A 22,295-nucleotide genomic window follows, 5' to 3' on the forward strand; every position below is an offset into this window, starting at 1 on the left:
GGCTGAGACCTTAAACAATTATTTTTCTTCGGTCTTCACAGTGGAAGACACAAAAACCACGCCAAAAATTGCTGGTCACGGGAATGTGGGAAGGGAGGACCTTGAGACAGTCACTATTACTAGGGAGGTAGTGCTGGACAGGCTAATGGGACTCAAAGTAGACAAGTCCCCTGGTCCTGATGAAATGCATCCCAGGGTATTAAAAGAGATGGCGGAAGTTATAGCAGATGCATTGGTTATAATCTACCAAAATTCTCTGGACTCTGGGGAGGTACCAGTGTATTGGAAAGCAGCTAATGTAATGCCTCTGTTTAAAAAAGGGGGCAGACAAAAGGCAGGTAACTATAGGCCGGTTAGTTTAACATCTGTAGTGGGGAAAATGCTTAAAGCTATCATTAAGGAAGAAATAGCGGGACATCTAGATAGGAATAGTGCAATCAAGCAGACGCAACATGGATTCATGAAGGGGAAATCATGTTTAACTAATTTACTGGAATTCTTTGAGGATATAACGAGCATGGTGGATAGAGGTGTACCGATGGATGTGGTGTATTTAGATTTCCAAAAGGCATTCGATAAGGTGCCACACAAAAGGTTACTGCAGAAGATAGAGGTACGCGGAGTCAGAGGAAATGTATTAGCATGGATCGAGAATTGGCTGGCGAGCAGAAAGCAGAGAGTTGGGATAAATGGGTCCTTTTCAGGTTGGAAATCGGTGGTTAGTGGTGTGCCACAGGGATCGGTGCTGGGACCACAACTGTTTACAATATACATAGATGACCTAGAAGAGGGGACAGAGTGTAGTGTAACAAAATTTGCAGATGACACAAAGATTAGTGGGAAAGCGGGTTGTGTAGAGGACACAGAGAGGCTACAAGGAGATTTAGATAGGTTAAGCGAATGGGCTAAGGTTTGGCAGATGGAATACAATGTCGGAAAATGTGAGGTCATCCACCTTGGGGGAAAAAAAAAAACAGTAAAAGGGAATATTATTTGAATGGGGAGAAATTACAACATGCTGCGGTGCAGAGGGACCTGGGGGTCCTTGTGCATGAATCCCAAAAAGTTAGTTTGCAGGTGCAGCAGGTAATCAGGAAGGCGAATGGAATGTTGGCCTTCATTGCGAGAGGGATGGAATACAAAAGCAGGGAGGTCCTGCTGCAACTGTACAGGGTATTGGTAAGGCCGCACCTGGAGTACTGCGTGCAGTTTTGGTCACCTTACTTAAGGAAGGATATACTAGCTTTGGAGGGGGTACAGAGACGATTCACTAGGCTGATTCCGGAGATGAGGGGGTTACCTTATGATGATAGATTGAGTAGACTGGGTCTTTACTCGTTGGAATTCAGAAGGATGAAACATTTAAAATAATGAAAGGGGTAGACAAGATAGAGGCAGAGAGGTTGTTTCCACTGGTCAGGCAGACTAGAACTAGGGGGCACAGCCTCAAAATACGGGGGAGCCAATTTAAAACCGAGTTGAGAAGGAATTTCTTCTCCCAGAGGGTTGTGAATCTGTGGAATTCTCTGCCCAGGGAAGCAGTTGAGGCTAGCTCATTGAATGTATTCAAATCACAGATAGATTTTTAACCAATAAGGGAATTAAGGGTTATGGGGAGCGGGCGGGTAAGTGGAGCTGAGTCCACGACCAGATCAGCCATGATCTTTTTGAATGGCGGAGCAGGCTCGAGGGGCTAGATGGCCTAATCCTGTTCCTAATTCTTATGTTCTTATGTTATGCCTGCCCCGCTCCGTATCCCAGGGTCGCTCAGGCTCACCCCCATCGTGCTGTAACCCCGTACACTGGATCGTACCACGGATTATCACCACATCCAATGTCAATCCTGAAATATCACTGAGGACCAAAGTGTTACAGGCTAAAATCACAGTTTATATTTATTTAGACTTAAAACGTACCGAGAGAATAAGAACAATAAGCAGCAGGCAAGATTTTCATACTTGTGGTAGACAGCGCATCTTAAAGGGCCTTTTAACAGTTGTGGCTATTGTTCTTTCTGCAAAGAAAAAAAGGTTCATTATCTCAGGACACTGGTTGCCCGATGAACTCCTCACGGAGTTTTCACGGTCTCTCAGCAGTGTATGTAATTCCAGCTTTTGTTTTGAACTGTTCCTTACGAAACGCTCAGAGTGAGAACGGGACAGGCAGCACAGAACCTGCTTTTTCCCCTTTTTGAATTTAGGATTGCTTGTTACACGCAATTACATCGATTATCGAAAGTGGCAATACTCCTCCCGAGCACGTCCTGGTTTTACCGAAACTGGCCGATGGGATCCGGGCAGGATTCCGAGGAACTCCCCTCTCTCTGTAGAAAATGGAATCCGATCGATCACGGAGATAGCTGGACAAAACCTACTGCCCCTTAGACACAGGACACCGGCACCCAATCAGCAGGTTCCGAGGAGATTGTGGTTTTGGGGTTTACTGATCGGAAATTATCTGGGAGTTTTACCGGCAACATCCCAGGTGGAGCGTCTGACTTCATCGCGACTTTGAACTTCTTTCCCCCAGGGAACGATCCCCATCTCCTCGTCTACCACGTGTAAAGACACAGTCAGATCCCTGCCTGTCCTTCAGCTGAAACAAGCTTCATAGAGAACAGTCGGCATTCACATCCCGAGCTCCCAACAACCCATATCCAGATCCCCCTCACCCAGTGATGCCAGAGGCAAACAACAACGCTTGCATTTATACAGCCCCTTGAACGTAGAAAAAACATCCCAGGGCGCTTCACAAGAGCGTAAATCAATTCAAATTTAACACCGAGCCACATAAGGAGATAATAGAAACATTGAAACATAGAAAATAGGTGCAGGAGTAGGCCATTCGGCCCTTCGAGCCTGCACCGCCATTCAATATGATCATGGTTCATCTCAGTACCCCATTCCTGCTTTCTCTCCTTACCCCTTGATCCCTTTATCCGTAAGGGCCATATCTAACTCCCTTTTGAATAGGACAAATGAGGTAGGTTTTAAGGAGAGTCTTAAAAGGAGGAGAGAGGTGAATAGGTTTAGGGAGGGAGTTTCAGAGCTTGGGGCCCAGGCAGCTGAAGGCACAGCCACCGATGGCAGAGTGATTAACATCAGGGCTGTGCAAGAGGGAAGAATTAGAGGAATGCAGAGACCTGGAAGGGGGGGGGGGGGGGTCTGTGGTGCGGGAGGAGATTACAGAGATAGGGAGGGTTGAGGCCATGGAGGGAGTTAAAAATAAAGATGAGCATTTTGAAATTGAGGCGTTTCTGGACCGGGAGCCAATGTAGGTCAGCGAGCACAGGGGGTGATGGGTGAGCGGGACTTGGTGCGAGTTAGGACACGGGGCAGTGAGCACAGGGGGTGATGGGTGAGCGGGACTTGGTGCGAGTTAGGACACGGGGTCAGCGAGCACAGGGGGTGATGGGTGAGCGGGACTTGGTGCGAGTTAGGACACGGGGCAGTGAGCACAGGGGTGATGGGTGAGTGGGACTGGGTGCGAGTTAGGACACGGGACAGTGAGCACAGGGGGTGATGGGTGAGTGGGACTGGGTGCGAGTTAGGACATGGGACAGTGAGCACAGGGGGTGATGGGTGAGTGGGACTCGGTGTGAGTTAGGACACGGGGCAGTGAGCACAGGGGGTGATGGGTGAGTGGGACTCGGTGTGAGTTAGGACACGGGGCAGTGAGCACAGGGGGTGATGGGTGAGCGGGACTCGGTGCGAGTTAGGACACGGGACAGTGAGCACAGGGGGTGATGGGTGAGCGGGACTCGGTGTGAGTTAGGACATGGGGCAGTGAGCACAGGGGGTGATAGGTGAGTGGGACTCGGTGCGAGTTAGGACACGGGGCAGCCGAGGGTTGAAGTTTGTGGTGGGTGGGAGACGGGAGGCCGGTGTAGAACAGTGTGATCAGGATCCCTGTCCAGTAGCAGAAAGAGTTAGAATCGCTCTGGGCAAAATTAGCAATTGACGCATTTATTTTTAAACACGGTAATAGCTTCATTAATATGACAGCTGTGGTTTTAAGACGCGATTAGATCTTGCAGAATGGTCCTCTCACATTGTACAACGACGCTTGCCCACTGCTGAGCGAAGGGCTTTGTGTAAAGCTGCAATGGGGGATAGTCGATTGGCAGTAATTGATCTGGGAGTTGAAGCAGACCCGGGAGTGTATTCCCTGAAATTTAGAGGGTTAAGGGGTGATCTGATCGGTTTTCAGGATATTCAGAGGAACGGATAGGGTAGATCGAGAGAAACTATTGCCGCTGGTTGGGGGGTCTCGGACTAGGGACAGAGTCTAAAGATTAGAGCCAGGCTTTTCAGGAGTGAGATTAGGAAACACCTCTACACACACAGGGAGGTAGAAGTTTGGAAAACTCTTCCGCAATCGGCAATTGATGCTGGGTCAATTATTAATTTTAAATCGGTGCTTGATTTATGTTAAGCAAAGGTGTCATGCGATATGGGCCACAGACGGGTATATGGAGTTAGCGCGCAGATCTGCCGTCATCTCATGGAATGATGGAACAGGCTCGAGTAAATGAATGTACTTCCTCCTGTTGCGAGGATCCAGGGGTCAATTCTCTCACTCTGCAAACTCCTCTCCCCAACTGAACTGTTGGCCTGCCTTTTATTCTTCACAGGCTGGGAGGTGTTCCTGATTAGAGGCAATTAAGGTCAACGATTTCCAAAAATGTTATTGACTTGTCAAGGTCATTTCTGACATTTTGTATAACTTAACATAAGAACATGAGAAATAGGAGCAGGAGTCGGCCATTCGGCCCCTCGAGCCTGTTCTGCCATTCAATAAGATCATGGCTGATCCGATCTTAACCTCAACTCCACTTCCCTGCCCGCTCCCCATAACTCTAACTCCCTTATCGTTCAAAAATCTGTCTATCTCCGTCTTAAATATATTCAATGACCCAGCCTCCACAGCTCTCTGGGGCAGAGAATTCCACAGATTAACAACCCTCAGAGAAGAAATTCCTCCTCATTTCTGTCTTGAATGGGCGACCCCTTATTCTGAAAGTGTTGTGTATCTGTAAAGCATGCACTCCCATGTTCCGTCACCAGGGAGTGCTTCCCCTGAAGTCCCAAGGGATCCCAGCATCCCTTGGGAGCACTGTATATAAGCCGGCCCCCAAGGCCTGCTCCTCACTCTGGAGTGTCTTATTAAAGACTGAGGTCACTGTCACTTTAACCTCCCTGTGTGCAGTCTCATCTGTGTTAGGAACACAATAACTGGCAAAGAGAATACGAAACTGGGCATCCTGGAGAAGTTCTGGAGGGTGAGGACTGGGAAGCCTATGTCGAACGGCTAGACCAGTACTTTGTAGCCAACGAGCTGGACGGAGAAGGAAGCGCTGCAAAAAGGGGAGCGGTCCTCCTCACGGTCTGTGGGGCTCCGACCTACAGCCTCATGAAGAATCTTCTGGCTCCGGTGAAACCCACAGATAAGTCGTATGAGGAGCTGTGTACACTGGTTCGGGAACATCTTAACCCGAGGGAGAGCGTGCTGATGGTGAGGTATCGGTTCTACACGTGCCAGCGATCTGAAGGTCAGGAAGTGGCGAGCTACGTCGCCGAGCTAAGGCCACTTGCAGGACAATGTGAGTTTGATGGCTACCTGGAGCAAATGCTCAGAGACTTTTTTGTACTGGGCACTGACCACTAGATCATCCTACAAAAACTTTTGACTGTAGAGACACCGACCGTCAGTAAGGCCATTGCGATAGCACAGGAGTTTATGTCCACCAGTGATAATACCAAACAAATCTCTCAGCACACAAGTGCTAGCAATGTTCATAAATTAACTGGAACTGTGTTTGCGAGCAGAAATGTACAGGGCAGAACCCACGAGTCTGCAACTGCCAGCAGGCCTCGGGTGACCCAGATAACTCAGAGGCCCCAACAAAGGATGAATGCAAGACAATTCACACTTTGTTGGCATTGTGGAGGCTTCCATTCAGCCTATTCATGCCACTTCAAAGGGTATGTTTGCAAGAGCTGTGGAACAAAGGGGCACCTCCAACAAGCTTGCAAACGAGCTGCTAGCTCTGCAAAACCTGCTAACCACCACGTGGCAGAGGAAGATCGGTCCATGGTGGATCAAAGCAATTTTGAGCCTGAGAGAGGAGGCAGATGCTGAAGTACACGGGGTGCACACATTTTCGACGAAATGTCCGCCTATAATGCTAAACATAAAATTGAATGTCCCGGGCGATGGCCCCACACTGCTTGGAAGGAGCTGGCTGGGCAAAATCCGCTGGAACTGGGATGACATCCGAGCGCTATCACATGTCGATGAGGCCTCATGTACCCAGGTTCTTAACAAATTTCCTTCCCTTTTTGAGCCAGGTATTGGAAACTTTTCCGGGGCGAAGGTGCGGATCCACTTGGTCCCAGAGGCACGACCCATTCACCACAAGGCGCGAGCGGTACCTCACATGATGAGGGAGAGAGTGGAAATCAAGCTGGACAGGCTGCAACACGAGGGCATCATCTCCCCAGTGGAATTCAGTGAGTGGGCCAGCCCGATTGTTCCAGTACTCAAAAGTGATGGCATGGTCAGGATTTACGGCAATTATAAAGTAACTATTAATCGTTTCTCGCTACAGGACCAATACCCGCTATCTAAGGCAGATGACCTATTTGCGACACTGGCAGGAGGCAAGACGTTCACCAAGCTCGACCTGACTTCGGCCTACATGACGCAGGAGCTGGAGGAGTCTTCGAAGGGCCTCACCTGCATCAACACGCACAAGGGACTGTTCATCTACAACAGATGCCCGTTTGGAATTCGGTCGGCTGCAGCGATCTTCCAGAGAAACATGGAGAGCCTACTCAAGTCGGTACCACACATGGTGGTCTTTCAGGACGACATATTGGTCACGGGTCGGGACACCGCCAAGCACCTACAAAACCTGGAGGAGGTCCTCCAGCGACTGGATCGCGTAGGGCTGCGGCTGAAGAGGTAGAAATGCATCTTCATGGCAACAGAAGTGGAGTTTTTGGGGAGAAAGATCGCGGCGGACGGCATTCGGCCCACAGACGCCAAGACAGAGGCTATCAGGAACACGCCCAGGCCACAGAACGTCACGGAGCTGCGGTCGTTCATGGGACTCCTCAACTATTTTGGTAACTTCCTACCAGGGTTAAGCACCCTTTTAGAATCCCTACATGTGTTATTGCGCAAAGGTGAGAACCTTTGGGGGGAAAAAAACAAGTAATTGCTTTTGAGAAAGCCAGAAACATTTTATGCTCCAACAAGCTGCTTGTATTGTATAACCCGTGTAAAAGACTTGTGCTAGCACAGGATGCGTCGTCATATGGAGCCGGGTGTGTATTACAACAAGCTAACGTTGCGGGGAAGTTGCAACCTGTCTCCTATGCCTCCAGGAGCTTGTCTAAGGCCGAGAGCGCCTACAGCATGATTGAGAAAGAGGCATTAGCGTGTGTGTTCAGGGTAAAGAAAATGCATCAGTACCTGTTTGGCCTCAAATTTGAGCTGGAAACCGATCACAAGCCCCTCATATCCCTGTTCGCTGAAAACAAGGGGATAAATACTAATGCCTCAGCCCGCATACAAAGGTGGGTACTCGCGCTATCAGCGCATAACTATACCATCCGCCACAGGCCAGGCACCGAGAACTGTGCGGATGCTCTCAGTCGGCTACCATTGTCCACCACGGGGGTGGAAATGGCGCAGCCTGCAAACTTGTTGTTGGTGGTACAGCCCGCAGACTTGTTGATGGTCATGGAAGCATTTGAAAATGATAAATCACCTGTCACGGCCCGCCAGATTAGGACTTGGACCGGCCAAGATCCTCTGCTGTCCCTAGTAAAAAACTGTACTGTATGGGAGCTGGGCCAGCATCCCCATTGAAATGCAAGAGCCAATCAAGCCGTTCCAGCGGCGAAAGGACGAGCTGTCCATTCAGGCAGACTGCCTGTTGTGGGGTAACCGTGTAGTGTTACCCAAAAAGGGCAGGGAGATGTTCATCTCGGATCTCCACAGCACACACCCGGGTATAGTAATGGTGAAAGCGATAGCCAGATCCCACGTGTGGCGGCCCGGTATCGACTCTGACTTAGAGTCCTGTATACGGCAATGCAGGGTGTGTGCTCAGTTGAGCAATGCGCCCAGAGAGGCACCACTAAGTTTGTGGTCCTGGCCCTCCAGACCATGGTCGAGGATCCATGTTGACTATGCGGGCCCGTTTCTCGGTAAAATGTTCCTGGTGGTGGTGGATGCTTTTTCCAATGTGAAACAATGTCGGGAAGCACCGCCACCACCACCATTGAAAGCCTGAGGGCCATGTTTGCCACCCACGGCCTGCCTGACATACTGGTCAGTGACAACGGGCCATGTTTCACCAGTGCTAAATTTAAAGAATTCATGACCCGCAATGGGATCAAACATATTATCTCGGCCCCGTTTAAACCAGCCTCCAATGGGCAGGCAGAGCGGGCAGTACAAACCATCAAACAGAGCCTTAAACAAGTCACAGAAGGCTCACTCCAAACCCGCCTGTCCTGAGTACTGCTCAGCTACCGCACGAGACCCACTCGCTCACAGGGGTGCCCCCGGCTGAGCTACTCATGAAAAGGATACTTAAAACCAGACTCTCGCTGGTTCACCCCAACCTGCATGATCAGGTAGAGAGCAGGCGGCAGCAACAAAATGTAAACCACTGTGTCACGGGAAATTGATCTGAATGACCCTGTGTATGTGCTAAACTATGGCCATGGTCCCAAGTGGATCGCGGGCACGATGATAGCTAAAGAAGGGAGTAGGGTGTTTGTAGTCAAATTAGACAATGGACAAATTTGCAGAAAGCACCTGGACCAAACGAGGCTGCGGTTCACAGACTGCCCTGAACAACCCACAGCAGACACCACCTTTTTTGAGCCCACAACACACACCCAAAGGATCAACGACACCACCCCGGACCAGGAAATCGAACCCATCACGCTCAACAGCCTAGGCTCACCCAGCAGCCCTGCAGGGCCAACAACACGCCAGCCCAGCGAGGGCACAGCCAACACACCAGAACAGACATTTGTACCGAGGTGGTCCACCAGGGAAAGAAAGGCTCCCGACCGCCTCACCTTGTAAATAGTTTTCACTTTGACTTTGTGGGGGGAGTGATGTTGTGTATCTGTAAAGCATGCACTCCCATGTTCCGCCACCAGGGAGCTCATCCCCTGAAGTCCCAAGGGATCCCTGCATCCCTTGGGAGCACTGTATATAAGCCGGCCCCTAAGGCCTATTCCTCACTCTGGAGTGTCTTATTAAAGACTGAGGTCACTGTTACTTTAACCTCCTTGTGTGCAGTCTCATCTGTGTTAGGAACACAATAGAAAGTATGCCTCCTAGTTCTAGATTCCCTCATGAGGGGAAACATCCTCTCTGCATCTACTTTGTGAAGACCTCTCGGAATCTTATATGTTTCAAAAAGATCACCTCTCCTTTTTTTAAACTCCAATGAGTAGAGGCCCAAACTGCTCAACCTATCTTCATAAGTCAACCCCTCATCTCCGGAATCAACCGAGTGAACCTTCTCTGAACAGCCTCCAATGCAAGTATATCCTTTCTTAAATACGGAGACCAAAACTGTAGGCAGTACTCCAGGTGTGGCCTCACCAACACCCTGTACAGTTGTAGCAGGACGTCTCTGCTTTTATACTCCATCCCCCTTGCAATAAAGGCCAACATTTCATTTGCCGTCCTGATCACTTGCTGTACCTGCATACTAACTTTTTGTGTTTCATGTACAAGGACCCCCAGGCCCCGCTGCACTGCAGCATTTTGTAATCGCTCCCCACTTCAATAGTAATTTACTTTTTTACTTTTCCGACCAAAGTGGATAACTTCACATTTTCCCACATTATACTCCATCTGCCAATTTTTTGCCTACTCACTGAGCCTGTCTACATCCCTTTGAAGATTTTTTGCAACCTGCTTTCCCACCTATCTGCATCAGCAACAAATGTGGTTACATTACACTCGGTCTCTTCATCCAAGTCATTAATATAGGTTGTAAATAGTTGAGGCCCCAGCACGATCCCTGGGGCACCCCACTAGTCACTGTTTGCCAACCGGAAAATGACCCATTTATCCCGACTCTCTGTTTTCTGTTAGTTAGCCAATCCTCTATCCATGCTAATATATTGCCCCCAGCCCAGTGAACTTTTATCTTGTGCGTAACCTTTTATCGAATGCCTTCTGGAAATCCAAATACACCACATCCACTGGTTCCCCCCTTTACCAACCCTGCTGGTTACACTTCTTAAAGTTGCAGCTCTATCGTGGATACAGAGCTCTCGAAAGGCCGTGGCTCACGTTTCCTCCCTCTCCCACTCTGTTACAGAGTTTACTGATTGTTCGTATGTGGCAGAGCCCGACACAGCACAACCACTCCCAGTAACGCCCCCATAACAAGGGGATCAGCACCCATTCCCTGCCCCTTCACGCCCATTCCCGGGAATCTGCTGCCACAGAGATTGGCAAAGGGATATGGAAAAGATGCTGGAATGAGTTAGAAATCAGTGGATGGCATTCAGTGCTGGTAATGGTGAGATGCGGCATTTTTGTAAAGATAGTAAGAGCAGCGATGGTACTGCGGGTGTCAGTGGAGACCTGGCTAACCTTAAAGGTTGCCTTTGTATTTTTATTTGTGTCTCCCAGGAATTATCCCGCCATTCACACTCTATCTAGACTCATCTTTTGTTTCCTAACTTGTCCCATTACCATCTCAATTGGACCCATCATCCCTTTTGTCTCTCTAATCTCTCCTGCCTTCCACCCAATCACAGACCTTCCCTTTTGTTCTTTCCTCCCCTCCCCTCTTTCAGGGCCCCCTGCTCTTCCTTAAACATTTTGAACTTTTCCCGTTCTGACGAAGGGTCACAGACCCCAAATGCTAACTGTCTCTCTCCACAGATGCTGCCTGACCCGCTGAGATTTCCCGCATTCTCCGTTTTATTACCTTAAAAGTTGTCTGTGTCGTTTATCGGGTCCTGCCCCCTGCCCAGCTTCCGCTGTCGATCGAAAACCCAACACTTTGCCTGGATGGGGGAGAATGGGGAGAAGGTAAGGCGATTGATGGACAAGCATGGAGGGTCAGGAAGTCTCTCAGAGCCCCTCTCGCTCCGGGACTCAGCCGGAACAATTCCTGGGATTGCCGCAGACCATCCGGCGTGGTTACACCGAGGGAGGGGGAGCAGCTCGGGGACATTCGCTGCCTGAGAGTCAATCCTTAGTCTCAGCTACAGCTCAGTGGCTAGTGCTCTCGCTTCCGTATCAGCCCGGGGTTCAAACCCCCACTCCACAGATTTCAGCACAAAATCCAGGCTGACAATCCCCGTGCAGTACTGAGGGAGTGTCGGAGGGGCAGTACCGAGGGAGTGTCAGAGGGGCAGTACTGAGGGAGCGCCGCACTGTCGGAGGGGCAGTGCTGAGGGAGTGTCGAAGGGGCAGTACTGAGGGAGCGCCGCACTGTCGGAGGGGCAGTACTGAGGGAGTGCCGCGCTGTCGGAGGAGCAGTGCTGAGGGAGTGCCGCGCTGTCGGAGGGGCAGTGCTGAGGGAGCGCCGCACTGTCGGAGGGGCAGTGCTGAGGGAGCGCCGCACTGTCGGAGGGCCAGTGCTGAGGGAGCGCCGCACTGTCGGAGGGCCAGTGCTGAGGGAGCGCCGCACTGTCGGAGGGGCAGTGCTGAGGGAGCGCCGCACTGTCGGAGGGGCTATCTTTTGGATGAGACGTTAAACTGAGGCCCCGTCTGCTCTCTCGGGTGGATATAAAAGATTCCATGGCCACTATTTTGAAGAAGGGCAGGGAAGTTATCCCTGGTGCCCCGGGGTCAATATTTATCTCTCGTTCCACATCACTAAAGCAGATTCTCTGGGTCATTATCGCATTGCTGTGTGTGGGAGCTTGCTGTGCACAAATTGGCTGCCGCGTTTCCCACATTACAACAGTGACTACACTCCAAAAGTACTTCGTTGGCTGTGAAGCTCTCTGGGGCGTGCGATGGTGGTGAACAGTGCAAGTCTTTATTTTTCTTTTACCAGTTATCAGGGACTTGAGTAATTGAGGAGATTAAATGTATTCCTTTAATATAAAGTGGGAAACATTAACAAAGTGATGGCCACGTGTCAGGATGGGTTACCTGGTGCTGTTCGAGCAGCTCAATCGGCAGGGCACAGTCACACACCGGGCAGCAACCGATTTCATCCAAGTCTTCACTCTCAGCGAAAGCCCAAGGGGAGGAGAGGGGAGGAGCTCGGAGGGGGTGAGGGGGAAAGGGCGAAAGGAAAGCGGCAGCAGGGAGGCGAAGGCGGGGGGAGAGAGGGTCTTGGCAGTGGGACAGACGAATTCTTCCCACCATCTCCGAGAGAGTCTGGCACCGGCCCTGTGAACGCAGAGGGAGAGCGGATCGATCACAGGTCACCTCATCGCGCGGAAACCAACCCTGGACCTGCCCACAGAGGGACAGACCCGCTCCCCCAGTCCCCTGGGCCCAGTCCCGCTCTTCCCCAGTCCCCTGGGCCCAGTCCCGCTCTCCCCCAGTCCCCTGGGCCCGGTCCCGCTCCCCCAGTCCCCTGGGCCCAGTCCCGCTCTCCCCCAGTCCCCTGGGCCCGGTCCCGCTCCCCCCGTACCCTGGGCCCGGTCCCGCTCTCCCCCAGTCCCCTGGGCCTGGTCCCGCTCTCCCCCAGTCCCCTGGGCCCGGTCCCGGTCCCGCTCCCCCCGTACCCTGGGCTCGGTCCCGCTCCCCCAGTCCCCTGGGCCCAGTCCCGCTCCCCCCGTACCCTGGGCCCAGTCCCGCTCCCCCCGTACCCTGGGTCCAGTCCCGCTCTCCCCCAGTCCCCTGGGCTTGGTCCCGCTCCCCCAGTCCCCTGGGCCCGGTCCCGCTCCCCCAGTACCCTGGGCCCGGTCCCGCTCCCCCAGTACCCTGGGCCCGGTCCCGCTCTCCCCCAGTCCCCTGGGCCTGGTCCCGCTCTCCCCCAGTCCCCTGGGCCCGGTCCCGGTCCCGCTCCCCCCGTACCCTGGGCTCGGTCCCGCTCCCCCAGTCCCCTGGGCCCAGTCCCGCTCCCCCCGTACCCTGGGCCCAGTCCCGCTCCCCCCGTACCCTGGGTCCAGTCCCGCTCTCCCCCAGTCCCCTGGGCTTGGTCCCGCTCCCCCAGTCCCCTGGGCCCGGTCCCGCTCCCCCAGTACCCTGGGCCCGGTCCCGCTCCCCCAGTACCCTGGGCCCGGTCCCGCTCCCCCAGTACCCTGGGCCCGGTCCCGCTCCCCCAGTACCCTGGGCTTGGTCCCGCTCCCCCAGTCCCCTGGACCCGGTCCCGCTCCCCCAGTCCCCTGGGCCCGGTCCCGCTCCCCCAGTACCCTGGGCCTGCTGATAGGCCGATGCCAGCTCTCACCTGGTGATGCAGGAGTTGATCTTCAGGAAACAGCTTCGTGCAGAACTCACACGCAACTTCTGAGGATTCCCCTATTAAGGAAGCAGACACAAAATGGGAAATACAAATTAACAAATTGTGGGCCGAAGTCAGACACTTCGCATCAGCTGTAGCTCAGTGGGCAGCACCTCACCTCCGAGTCACAAGGGCGTATGTTCAAGTCCAAATCCAGAGACCTGAGCACAAAATGCAGTGCAGTACTGAGGGAGTGCCGCACTGTCAGAGGGGCAGTACTGAGGGAGTGCCGCACTGTCAGAGGGGCAGTACTGAGGGAGTGCCGCACTATCGGAGGAGCAGTACTGAGGGAGTGCCGCACTGTTGGAGGGGCAGTACTGAGGGAGCGCCGCACTGTCGGAGGGGCAGTGCTGAGGGAGCGGCGCACTGTCGGAGGGGCAGTTCTGAGGGAGTGCCGCACTGTCGGAGGGGCAGTACTGAGGGAGTGCTGCACTATTGGAGGTGCCGTCATTCAGGCGAGATGTTAAACCGAGGCCCCATCTGCCCTCTCAGGTGGACGTAAAAGATCCCACTGTCACTATTTTGAAGAAGAGGGTTGGGGTGGGGGGGAAAAAGATCTTCCCGGTGTCCTGGGGCCAATATTTATCCCTCAACCAACATCAGTAAAACAGATTATCGGGTCATTATCACATTGGTGTTTGTGGGAGCTTGCTGTGCACAAATTGGCTGCCACATTTCCCACATTACACCAGTGATACACTGCACCAGTACTTCATTGGCTGTGGAGGTTTGGCGTGTCCGGTGGTGAAAGGCGCTATACAAATGCGAGTCTCAGTCTGCGTACCCAGTGCGGTGCTCCGCTCGCTCAGACACGTTTCCCCGTGCCGTTCCTGCTCGCTGTACATGACGTACTTCCCGCAGTCCGTGCAGCGCTCCGTCCGACTCCCGCACACCTCCTCGTGCTCCGCGAGCGCGCGACATGGAGTCTCTAGCTCACAGTAACGGCAGCTCAGCAAACGCTCGACGCAGTCTTCACCCTGAGGGAGCAACACAGCTCATCAACCATTCCGTGGCCCCGTCCCTGCCCCTCCCTACCCCCCCTCCAGCCCCTAAACCTCCGCCCCTCCCTAACCCCCTCCGTGGCCTCGTCCCTGACCCTCCCCAACCCCTCCGTGGCCCATCACCATCCCCAAAACCCCCTCCCTAACCATTCCGTGGCCTCGTCCCTGCCCCTCCCTAACCCCCTCCAGCCCCTAAACCTCTGCCCCTCCCGAACCTCCTCCAGGGCCCCTCCCCATCCCCGTAACCCCCTCCAGACTCTACACCCCTCCCTATCTCTGTAACCACCTCCAGCCCCGACACCCCTCCCTATCTCTGTAACCACCTCCAGCCCCGACACCCCTCCCTATCTCTGTAACCACCTCCAGCCCCGACACCCCTCCCTATCTCTGTAACCTTCTCCAGCCCAGACACCCCTCCCTATCTCTGTAACCACCTCCAGCCCCTACACCCCTCCCTATCTCTGTAACCACCTCCAGCCCAGACACCCCTCCCTATCTCTGTAACCACCTCCAGCCCCTACACCCCTCCCTATCTCTGTAACCACCTCCAGCCCAGACACCCCTCCCTATCTCTGTAACCCCCTCCAGACTCTACACCCCTCCCTATCTCTGTAACCACCTCCAGCCCCGACACCCCTCCCTATCTCTGTAACCCCCTCCAGCCCCTACACCCCTCCCTATCTCTGTAACCACCTCCAGCCCCGACACCCCTCCCTATCTCTGTAACCACCTCCAGCCCCGACACCCCTCCCTATCTCTGTAACCCCCTCCAGCCCCTACACCCCTCCCTATCTCTGCAACTCCCTCCAGCCCCGACACCCCTCCCTATCTCTGTAACCACCTCCAGCCCCGACACCCCTCCCTATCTCTGTAACCACCTCCAGCCCCGACACCCCTCCCTATCTCTGTAACCCCCTCCAGCCCCTACACTCCTCCCTATCTCTGTAACCTCCTCCAGCCCCGACATCCCTCCCTATCTCTGTAACTTCCTCCAGCCCCTACACCCCTCCCTATCTCTGTAACCTCCTCCAGCCCCTACACCCCTCCCCATCTCTGTAACCTCCTCCAGCCCCAACACCCCTCCCCATCTCTGTAACCTCCTCCAGCCCCTACACCCCTCCCTATCTCTGTAACTATTGTGTTCCTAACACAGATGAGACTGCACACAGGGAGGTTAAAGTAACAGTGACCTCAGTCTTTAATAAGACACTCCAGAGTGAGGAGCAGGCCACAGGGGCCGGCTTATATACAGTGCTCCCAAGGGATGCTGGGGTCCCTTGGGACTTCAGGGGATGCGCTCCCTGGTGGCGGAACATGGGAGTGCATGCTTTACAGATACACAACAGTAACCTCCTCCTGTCCTATACCCCTTCCTATCTCTGTAAACCCCTCCAGCCCCTACACCTTTCCCTATCTCTGTAACCCCCTCCAGCCCCTACACCCCTCCCTATCTCTGTAACCTCCTCCAGCCCCTACACCCCTCCCTATCTCTGTAACCCCCTCCAGCCCCGACACCCCTCCCTATCTGTAACCCCCTCCAGCCCCGACACCCCTCCCTATCTCTGTAACCCCCTCCAGCCCCGATACCCCTCCCTATCTCTGTAACTCCCTCCAGCCCCTACACCCCTCCCTATCTCTGTAATCCCCTCCAGCCCCTACACCCCTCCCTATTTCTAAACTCCTTCAGCCCCTACACCCCTCCCTATTTCTGTAACCTCCTCCAGCCCCTACACCCCTCCCTATCTCTGTAACCTCCTCCAGCCACTACACCCCTCCCTATCTCTGTAACCTCCTCCAGTTCTACACACCTCCCTATCTCTAACCTCCTCCAGCCCCTACACCCCTCACTATCTCTGTAACCTCCTCAAGCATAACAACCCTCCAAGATCTCTGCACTCCTCCAATTCTGGCCTCTTGCGCCTCCCCGCTTTCCATCGCTTCACCATTGGCGGCCGTGCCTTTAGCTGCCTGGGCCCCGAGCTCTGGAACACGGTACGTTACCGCAGTGGTTATGTTACAGGATCAGTAATCCAGACCCTGGACTAATGATCCGGAGACGTGAGTTCAGATCCCGTCACGGCAGCTGGGAATTTAACTTCAGTTAATCAAAATAAATCTGGAATAAAAAGCTCGAACCCAACTGGTTCACTAATGCCCTTTAGGGAAGGAAATCTGCTGCCCTTACCCGGTCTGACCGATATGTGACTCCAGACCCACAGCAATGTGGTTGATTCTGAACTACCCGCTGAAATGGCCCAGCGAGACACTGCGTTACACCAAACCGCTGCGGCAAATTCACTGTAGGGAGCACCTTCACCTCACGGACTGCAGCGGTTCAAGACGGCGGCTTAGGGATGGGCGATAAATGCCGGCCTTGCCAGCGACGCCCACATCCCAGGAACAAATAAATAAAACTCCCTCCGCAAACCTCTCCGTCTCTCTCTCCTCCTTTAAAGAAGCTCCTTAAAACTGACCTCTTTGACCCAGTTTTTAGTCTCCTGTCCGAATAGCTCCTTTTGTGGCTCGGTGACAAACCTTGTCTGATAACGCTCCTGTGAAGCACCTTGGGACGTTTTACAAGGTTAAAGGCGCTATATAAATGCAAGATGTTGCTGCTGGAGCAAGTCAGAGCAAAGACTGGGACACACAGACACTCGGGGCTCGATCCTCAGACCGCATCGTGCACCAACTTAAAAACAGCATCAAGGACAGGTACAGGGGGTTAGATACAGAGTAAAGCTCCCTCTACACTGTCCCATCAAACACTCCCAGGGCAGGTACAGCACAGGGTTAGATACAGAGTAAAGCTCCCTCTATACTGTCCCATCAAACACTCCCAGGGCAGGTACAGGGGGTTAGATACAGAGTAAAGCTCCCTCTACCCTGTCCCATCAAACACTCCCAGGGCAGGTACAGGGGGTTAGATACAGAGTAAAGCTCCATCTACACTGTCCCATCAAACACTCCCAGGGCAGGTACAGGGGGTTAGATACAGAGTAAAGCTCCCTCTACACTGTCCCATCAAACACTCTCAGGGCAAGTACAGGGGGTTAGATACAGAGTAAAGCTCCCTCTACAGTGTCCCATCAAACACTCCCAGGGCAGGTACAGGGGGTTAGATACAGAGTAAAGCTCCCTCTACACTGTCCCATCAAACACTCCCAAGGCAGGTACAGGGGGTGAGATACAGAGTAAAGCTCCCTCTACACTGTCCCATCAAACACTCCCAGGGCAGGTACAGCACGGGGTTAGATACAGAGTAAAGGTCCCTCTACACTGTCCCATCAAACACTCCCAGGGCAGGTACAGCACGGGTTAGATACAGAGTAAAGCTCCCTCTACACTGTCCCGTCAAACACTCCCAGGGCAGGTACAGCACGGGATTAGATACAGAGTAAAACTCCCTCTGCACTGTCCCATCAAACACTCCCAGGGCAGGTACAGCACAGGTTAGATACGGAGTAAAGCTCCCTCTACACTGTCCCATCAAACACTCCCAGGGCAGGTACAGCACGGGTTAGATACAGAGTAAAGCTCCCTCTACACTGTCCCATCAAACACTCCCAAGGCAGGTACAGGGGGTTAGATACAGAGTAAAGCTCCCTCTACACTGTCCCATCAAACACTCCCAGGGCAGGTACAGGGGGTTAGATACAGAGACCAGAATACCATCCCTCACCGTGTGGGTCTCCAGTCTGAAATGTTCCATTGATTTGTGACACAGCGAGCATTGAACCTGCATCAAAGAAATAAATCAGAGTGAGACACAGGCCCTGGGCGCGGATTGCAGACACACGGCACTGCTCAGCTACCGCTCCTTAGCCCAGTCTGTGTCTGTCGCTGCCTCTAACCTGTGTCTGTGTCTGTCACTGCCTCTGATGTGTCTGTGTCTGTCGCTGCCTCTAACCTGTGTCTGTGTCTGTCTGTCGCTGCCTCTGACCTGTCTGTGTCTGTGTCTGTCGCTGCCTCTGACCTGTGTCTGTGTCTGTCTGTCGCTGCCTCTGACCTGTCTGTGTCTGTGTCTGTCGCTGCCTCTAACCTGTGTCTGTGTCTGTCGGTCACTGCCTCTGACCTGTCTGTGTCTGTGTCTGTCGCTGCCTCTGACCTGTGTCTGTGTCTGTCTGTCGCTGCCTCTGACCTGTCTGTGTCTGTGTCTGTCGCTGCCTCTAACCTGTGTCTGTGTCTGTCGGTCACTGCCTCTGACCTGTCTGTGTCTGTGCCTGTGTGTGTGTGTGTGTGGCTGACCTGTCTGTGTCTGTGTCTGTCGCTGCCACTGACCTGTCTGTGTCTGTGCCTGTGTGTGTCTGTGTGTGGCTGACCTGTCTGTGCTGGGTTTCATGGTGAGCCTGTAACTCAGCCCTGGGCACGGTCTCACCGCAGAGTGAGCACAGTTGGATGAATCGCCTGCAGTGAATCTCGTGAATGCGATAATTCAAGGTGGTCACATCCTTCTTGCTGCAGAGAGAGAGAGACAAGAGACCCAGGTTAACAATTGGTTAGATTCCAGTCCGGATCCTCCTCCTGTGCATTGCCCAGACTGGCACCCTGACCAGCCGACTGTGGGCAGCACTCGAGAGGGGAGAGGGAGGAGAGAGGGAGGAGAGAGGGGAGAGGGAGGAGAGAGGGAGGAGAGAGGGGAGAGGGAGGAGAGAGGGAGGAGAGAGGGGAGAGGGAGGAGAGAGGGGAGAGAGAGGGGAGAGAGAGGGGAGAGAGAGGGGAGAGAGAGGGAAGAGAGAGGGAAGAGAGAGAGAGGGAGGGAGGAGAGAGGAGAGAGGGGAGAGGGGAGCGGGGAGCGGGGAGCGGGGAGGAGAGGGAGAGACAATCAGAAAGCGAATGCGAGACAGACAGATGAAGAGAGAACCATATGGACGAGAGATACACATACAGGAAGAGGGAGAGACAGAGAAACAGACAGAGACAGAGATGTTAGGCACAGGAGGCCATTCAGCTCCTCATGTCTGTACTAGCTCTGTACCACAGCAATTCTGCTTCCAGTGCACAATAGGCGTCTCAAGCCACTGCTTCACGAGCAGAGAGTTCCCCCAATCAACACCGTCAAAACTGATTCACGGGTCATTTGCGGTTTCTGGAATCTTGCTGTGCACAGATTGTCTGCTACATTTATCAACATAACAATTGTGACACAGCTCTTCCAAAGTGACTCAATGCTTTGGGAATCCCGAGGATGCGTTAAGAATCCTAGAATCATACAGCACGGGAGGCCATTCGGCCCATTGAGCCTGTGCCGGCTCTGTGACAGAGCGATCCAATCAGTCCCACTCCCCCGCTCTTTCCCCATACCCTGAATTATTCCTCGTCTTGTATTTATCCAATTCCCGTTTGAAAGTTATTATTGAATCTGCTCCCATCGCCCTTTCAGGCAGCGCGTTCCCGATCACAACTCGCTGCATAAAAACATTCTCCTCATCTCCCCCTCTGGTTTTTTAAGGTTCTACATAGACACAAGTTCTTAGTCAATCCCTTGGGGACAGAGCAAAGTGTCTGTTGACGGAAGGCGCGGTCAGTCGGAGGGAGGGGAGGACGGAGGGCGTGGTTGGTCAGTCGGAGGGAGGGGAGGACGGAGGGAGGGGAGGACAGAGGGAGGGGTTGGTCAGTCGGAGGGAGGGGATATGACAGAGACAGTGCCGCTCAGTCTGGTGGACAATCGCCCATTCTCATTCAACAACATAATCTATTCTGGTCTGAGTTGCTCCCAAAATAAACACTACCCCGGGGTTTAACGGCGTTTACAATCTGCACCACCATCGAGCCGAGGGCTCTGTCCCCAGATGTTGGCAGCTGTATCCCAGACTGAGGCAAGAGGAGATCACGAGCGGGAAGTGGGAGGGGATGGGTGTGTGACTGCGAGTTTGGATCAATCCGTCTCCCTACCAGTTACTGCAAAACGTCGACGGCTCATCCTCCTCCATCACCAGCAGCGGTCAGGCCGTCACTCTGCCAGAATCCAGCCCCACGATCAGACCTGGTGCCAAGTAGCACAAAACAGGGTGAGCAAAGACCACCACTGATGGCACGCACACCCTGACACGACTGGCACGCACACCCTGACACGACTGGCACGCACACCCTGACACGACTGGCACGCACACCCTGACACGACTGGCACGCACATCCTGACACGACTGGCACTCACACCCTGACACGACTGGCACGCACACCCAGACACGACTGGCACGCACACCCTGACACGACTGGCACGCACACCCTGACACGACTGGCACGCACACCCACGCACGGCCGTTCACACCCAGACTCATACACAACTGTCCACATTCATATACAACTTGTACGCACACACTCCGAGACACACAGTGACAGCGGACAGCAGTGTAGTGCTTGTATTACTGGACTAGTAACCCAGAGAATGTGAGTTTAAATCCCACCACGGCTAATTGAGAATTTGAATTCTATTTTAAAACATCTGGAAATGAAAATCTGGTGTCAGTAATGGCGAGCGTGAAGCTGTGGGATTGTGGGAAGGAATCCTGCCACCCTTACCCAGTCTGGGTCTATAGGTGACTCCAGTCCCAAACCCACGTCGTTGGCCTTTAACTGCCCTGTGACGTGGCCCAGCGAGACACTCCGTTGTATAAGGCGGCTCACCACCACCTTCTCAGGGTAACTAGGGATGGGCAATAAATGCCGGCCTTGCCAGCGACACCCACATTATTGAGTTTCCTCAACAGGGCTATGTGTTTCTGAGGGTTTGGGTTCAGTGCAGTGACTCCAGATCACTCTCTGCGAGGGGTTGTGTGTGAACACATTCCAAATGTAATCCAATCCCCTCCCCTCACCCCAGCCACTCAGTTGCACCCCCAGACTCTTACCGACAGACGGTCTCTGCCTCAGTCTCTCTCCCGGGCTCTGTCGGTCTCTCGCTGCTTCCTTTCACTTTCACTTTCACTGGTTTCGTTGTTCAGATGTTGGTTGTTTGTTGGCCCCTGGACAATTCCCAGAATGGAAACCAGTCCCAGCAGGATGTCTGCTCCAGCGGCATGGCTCTGAGTGTCAGTGCAGGAGGGGCCCGGGGCCCGGGGCCCGGCCCCCTCACCGGCAACGTGGGCTGGCACGGTCCCCACAGGGTCATCGGGGAGGGGGACAAAACCGGAGAGAGGAGAATCAGGGAAATTCACAAAACGTACAGGGCTGGATAGTGGCTAGTGGTCTGGGCACAGGGGGCGCAGGGGGCAGAGGGGGCGCAGGGGGCAGAGGGGGGGACAGTCACTGTATAGATCATTAGATGAAAAAAAACACAATTCTGAATTGTTTCAATGTTTTTATTGAACATTGATAACTGACACACTCCGATACTATTTAAAAATAAACATTTATAAATCACTGACAGCACAATCCTGTGGCAGTGCAAACATTTAAAATTGCATTTGTAACAAACAGTTCAATAAAATGAGTTAAACTGGCCCAGACTCCTGCTCGGACTGGAAGGGGTAACCGTTGGTATTTCGAGGTTCGGAGTTTCGAGCGGCGGTCCTGCAGGATGTGCTCTCACAGGGCCAGGAGTGTGCAGCGGGTACGGAGCAGGCTCGAGGGGCTGAACGGCCTCCACCTGTCTCTGCGAGTGGAAGGCAGACTGAAGAATCTAACTGGGTCTGGTGACACCATCACTCTGCATCCTTTCCGTCATTTCTTCTCTCTCCCCCATACACCCTCGCTCCTCCTCCCCTCGCCCCCTTTCCCTCATTCTCTCCCCTCCTCCCCTCTCTCTCTCCATCCTCTCTCCGCTTCCACCCCACTCCACCCCTCTCTCTCGTCTCCCTCCAGCCCTCTCACCTCTCTCTCTCCACCCACCC

General features: G+C 53.5%; 1 protein-coding gene across 1 annotated transcript; it reads right to left on the reverse strand.

Annotated features, from left to right (window-relative positions):
* Nucleotides 1–1,869: 1,869 nt before the first annotated feature.
* xaf1 (XIAP associated factor 1) lies at nt 1,870–21,466 on the reverse strand. The gene is made up of 9 exons (XM_070858035.1): nt 21,315–21,466; nt 20,359–20,449; nt 18,786–18,921; nt 18,146–18,202; nt 14,250–14,442; nt 13,412–13,482; nt 12,163–12,405; nt 10,985–11,063; nt 1,870–2,014 (listed from the first exon to the last, which is right to left on the reverse strand). Exons 2-8 carry the CDS (start codon nt 20,394–20,396, stop codon nt 10,986–10,988), a joined length of 816 nt encoding a protein of 271 aa, XP_070714136.1. The 5' UTR covers nt 20,397–20,449; nt 21,315–21,466; the 3' UTR covers nt 1,870–2,014; nt 10,985.
* Nucleotides 21,467–22,295: the final 829 nt, after the last annotated feature.

The sequence above is a fragment of the Pristiophorus japonicus genome, chromosome 16 (genome assembly GCF_044704955.1).
Source record: "Pristiophorus japonicus isolate sPriJap1 chromosome 16, sPriJap1.hap1, whole genome shotgun sequence".
In the NCBI taxonomy this organism is placed as follows: domain Eukaryota; kingdom Metazoa; phylum Chordata; class Chondrichthyes; family Pristiophoridae; genus Pristiophorus; species Pristiophorus japonicus.

Bases quoted from the DNA above. Each gene is read 5' to 3' on its own strand.
- xaf1 (XM_070858035.1), bottom strand. From the start codon at position 20,396: ATGGAGGAGGATGAGCCGTCGACGTTTTGCAGTAACTG. The intron at 18,922-20,358 runs GTAGGGAGACGG...CTCTCTCTGCAG, and splicing joins TCGACGTTTTGCAGTAACTG to CAAGAAGGATGTGACCACCT. The intron at 11,064-12,162 runs GTAACCCATCCT...TCCCCCATCCAG, and splicing joins AGCTGCTCGAACAGCACCAG to GCAAAGTGTTGGGTTTTCGA.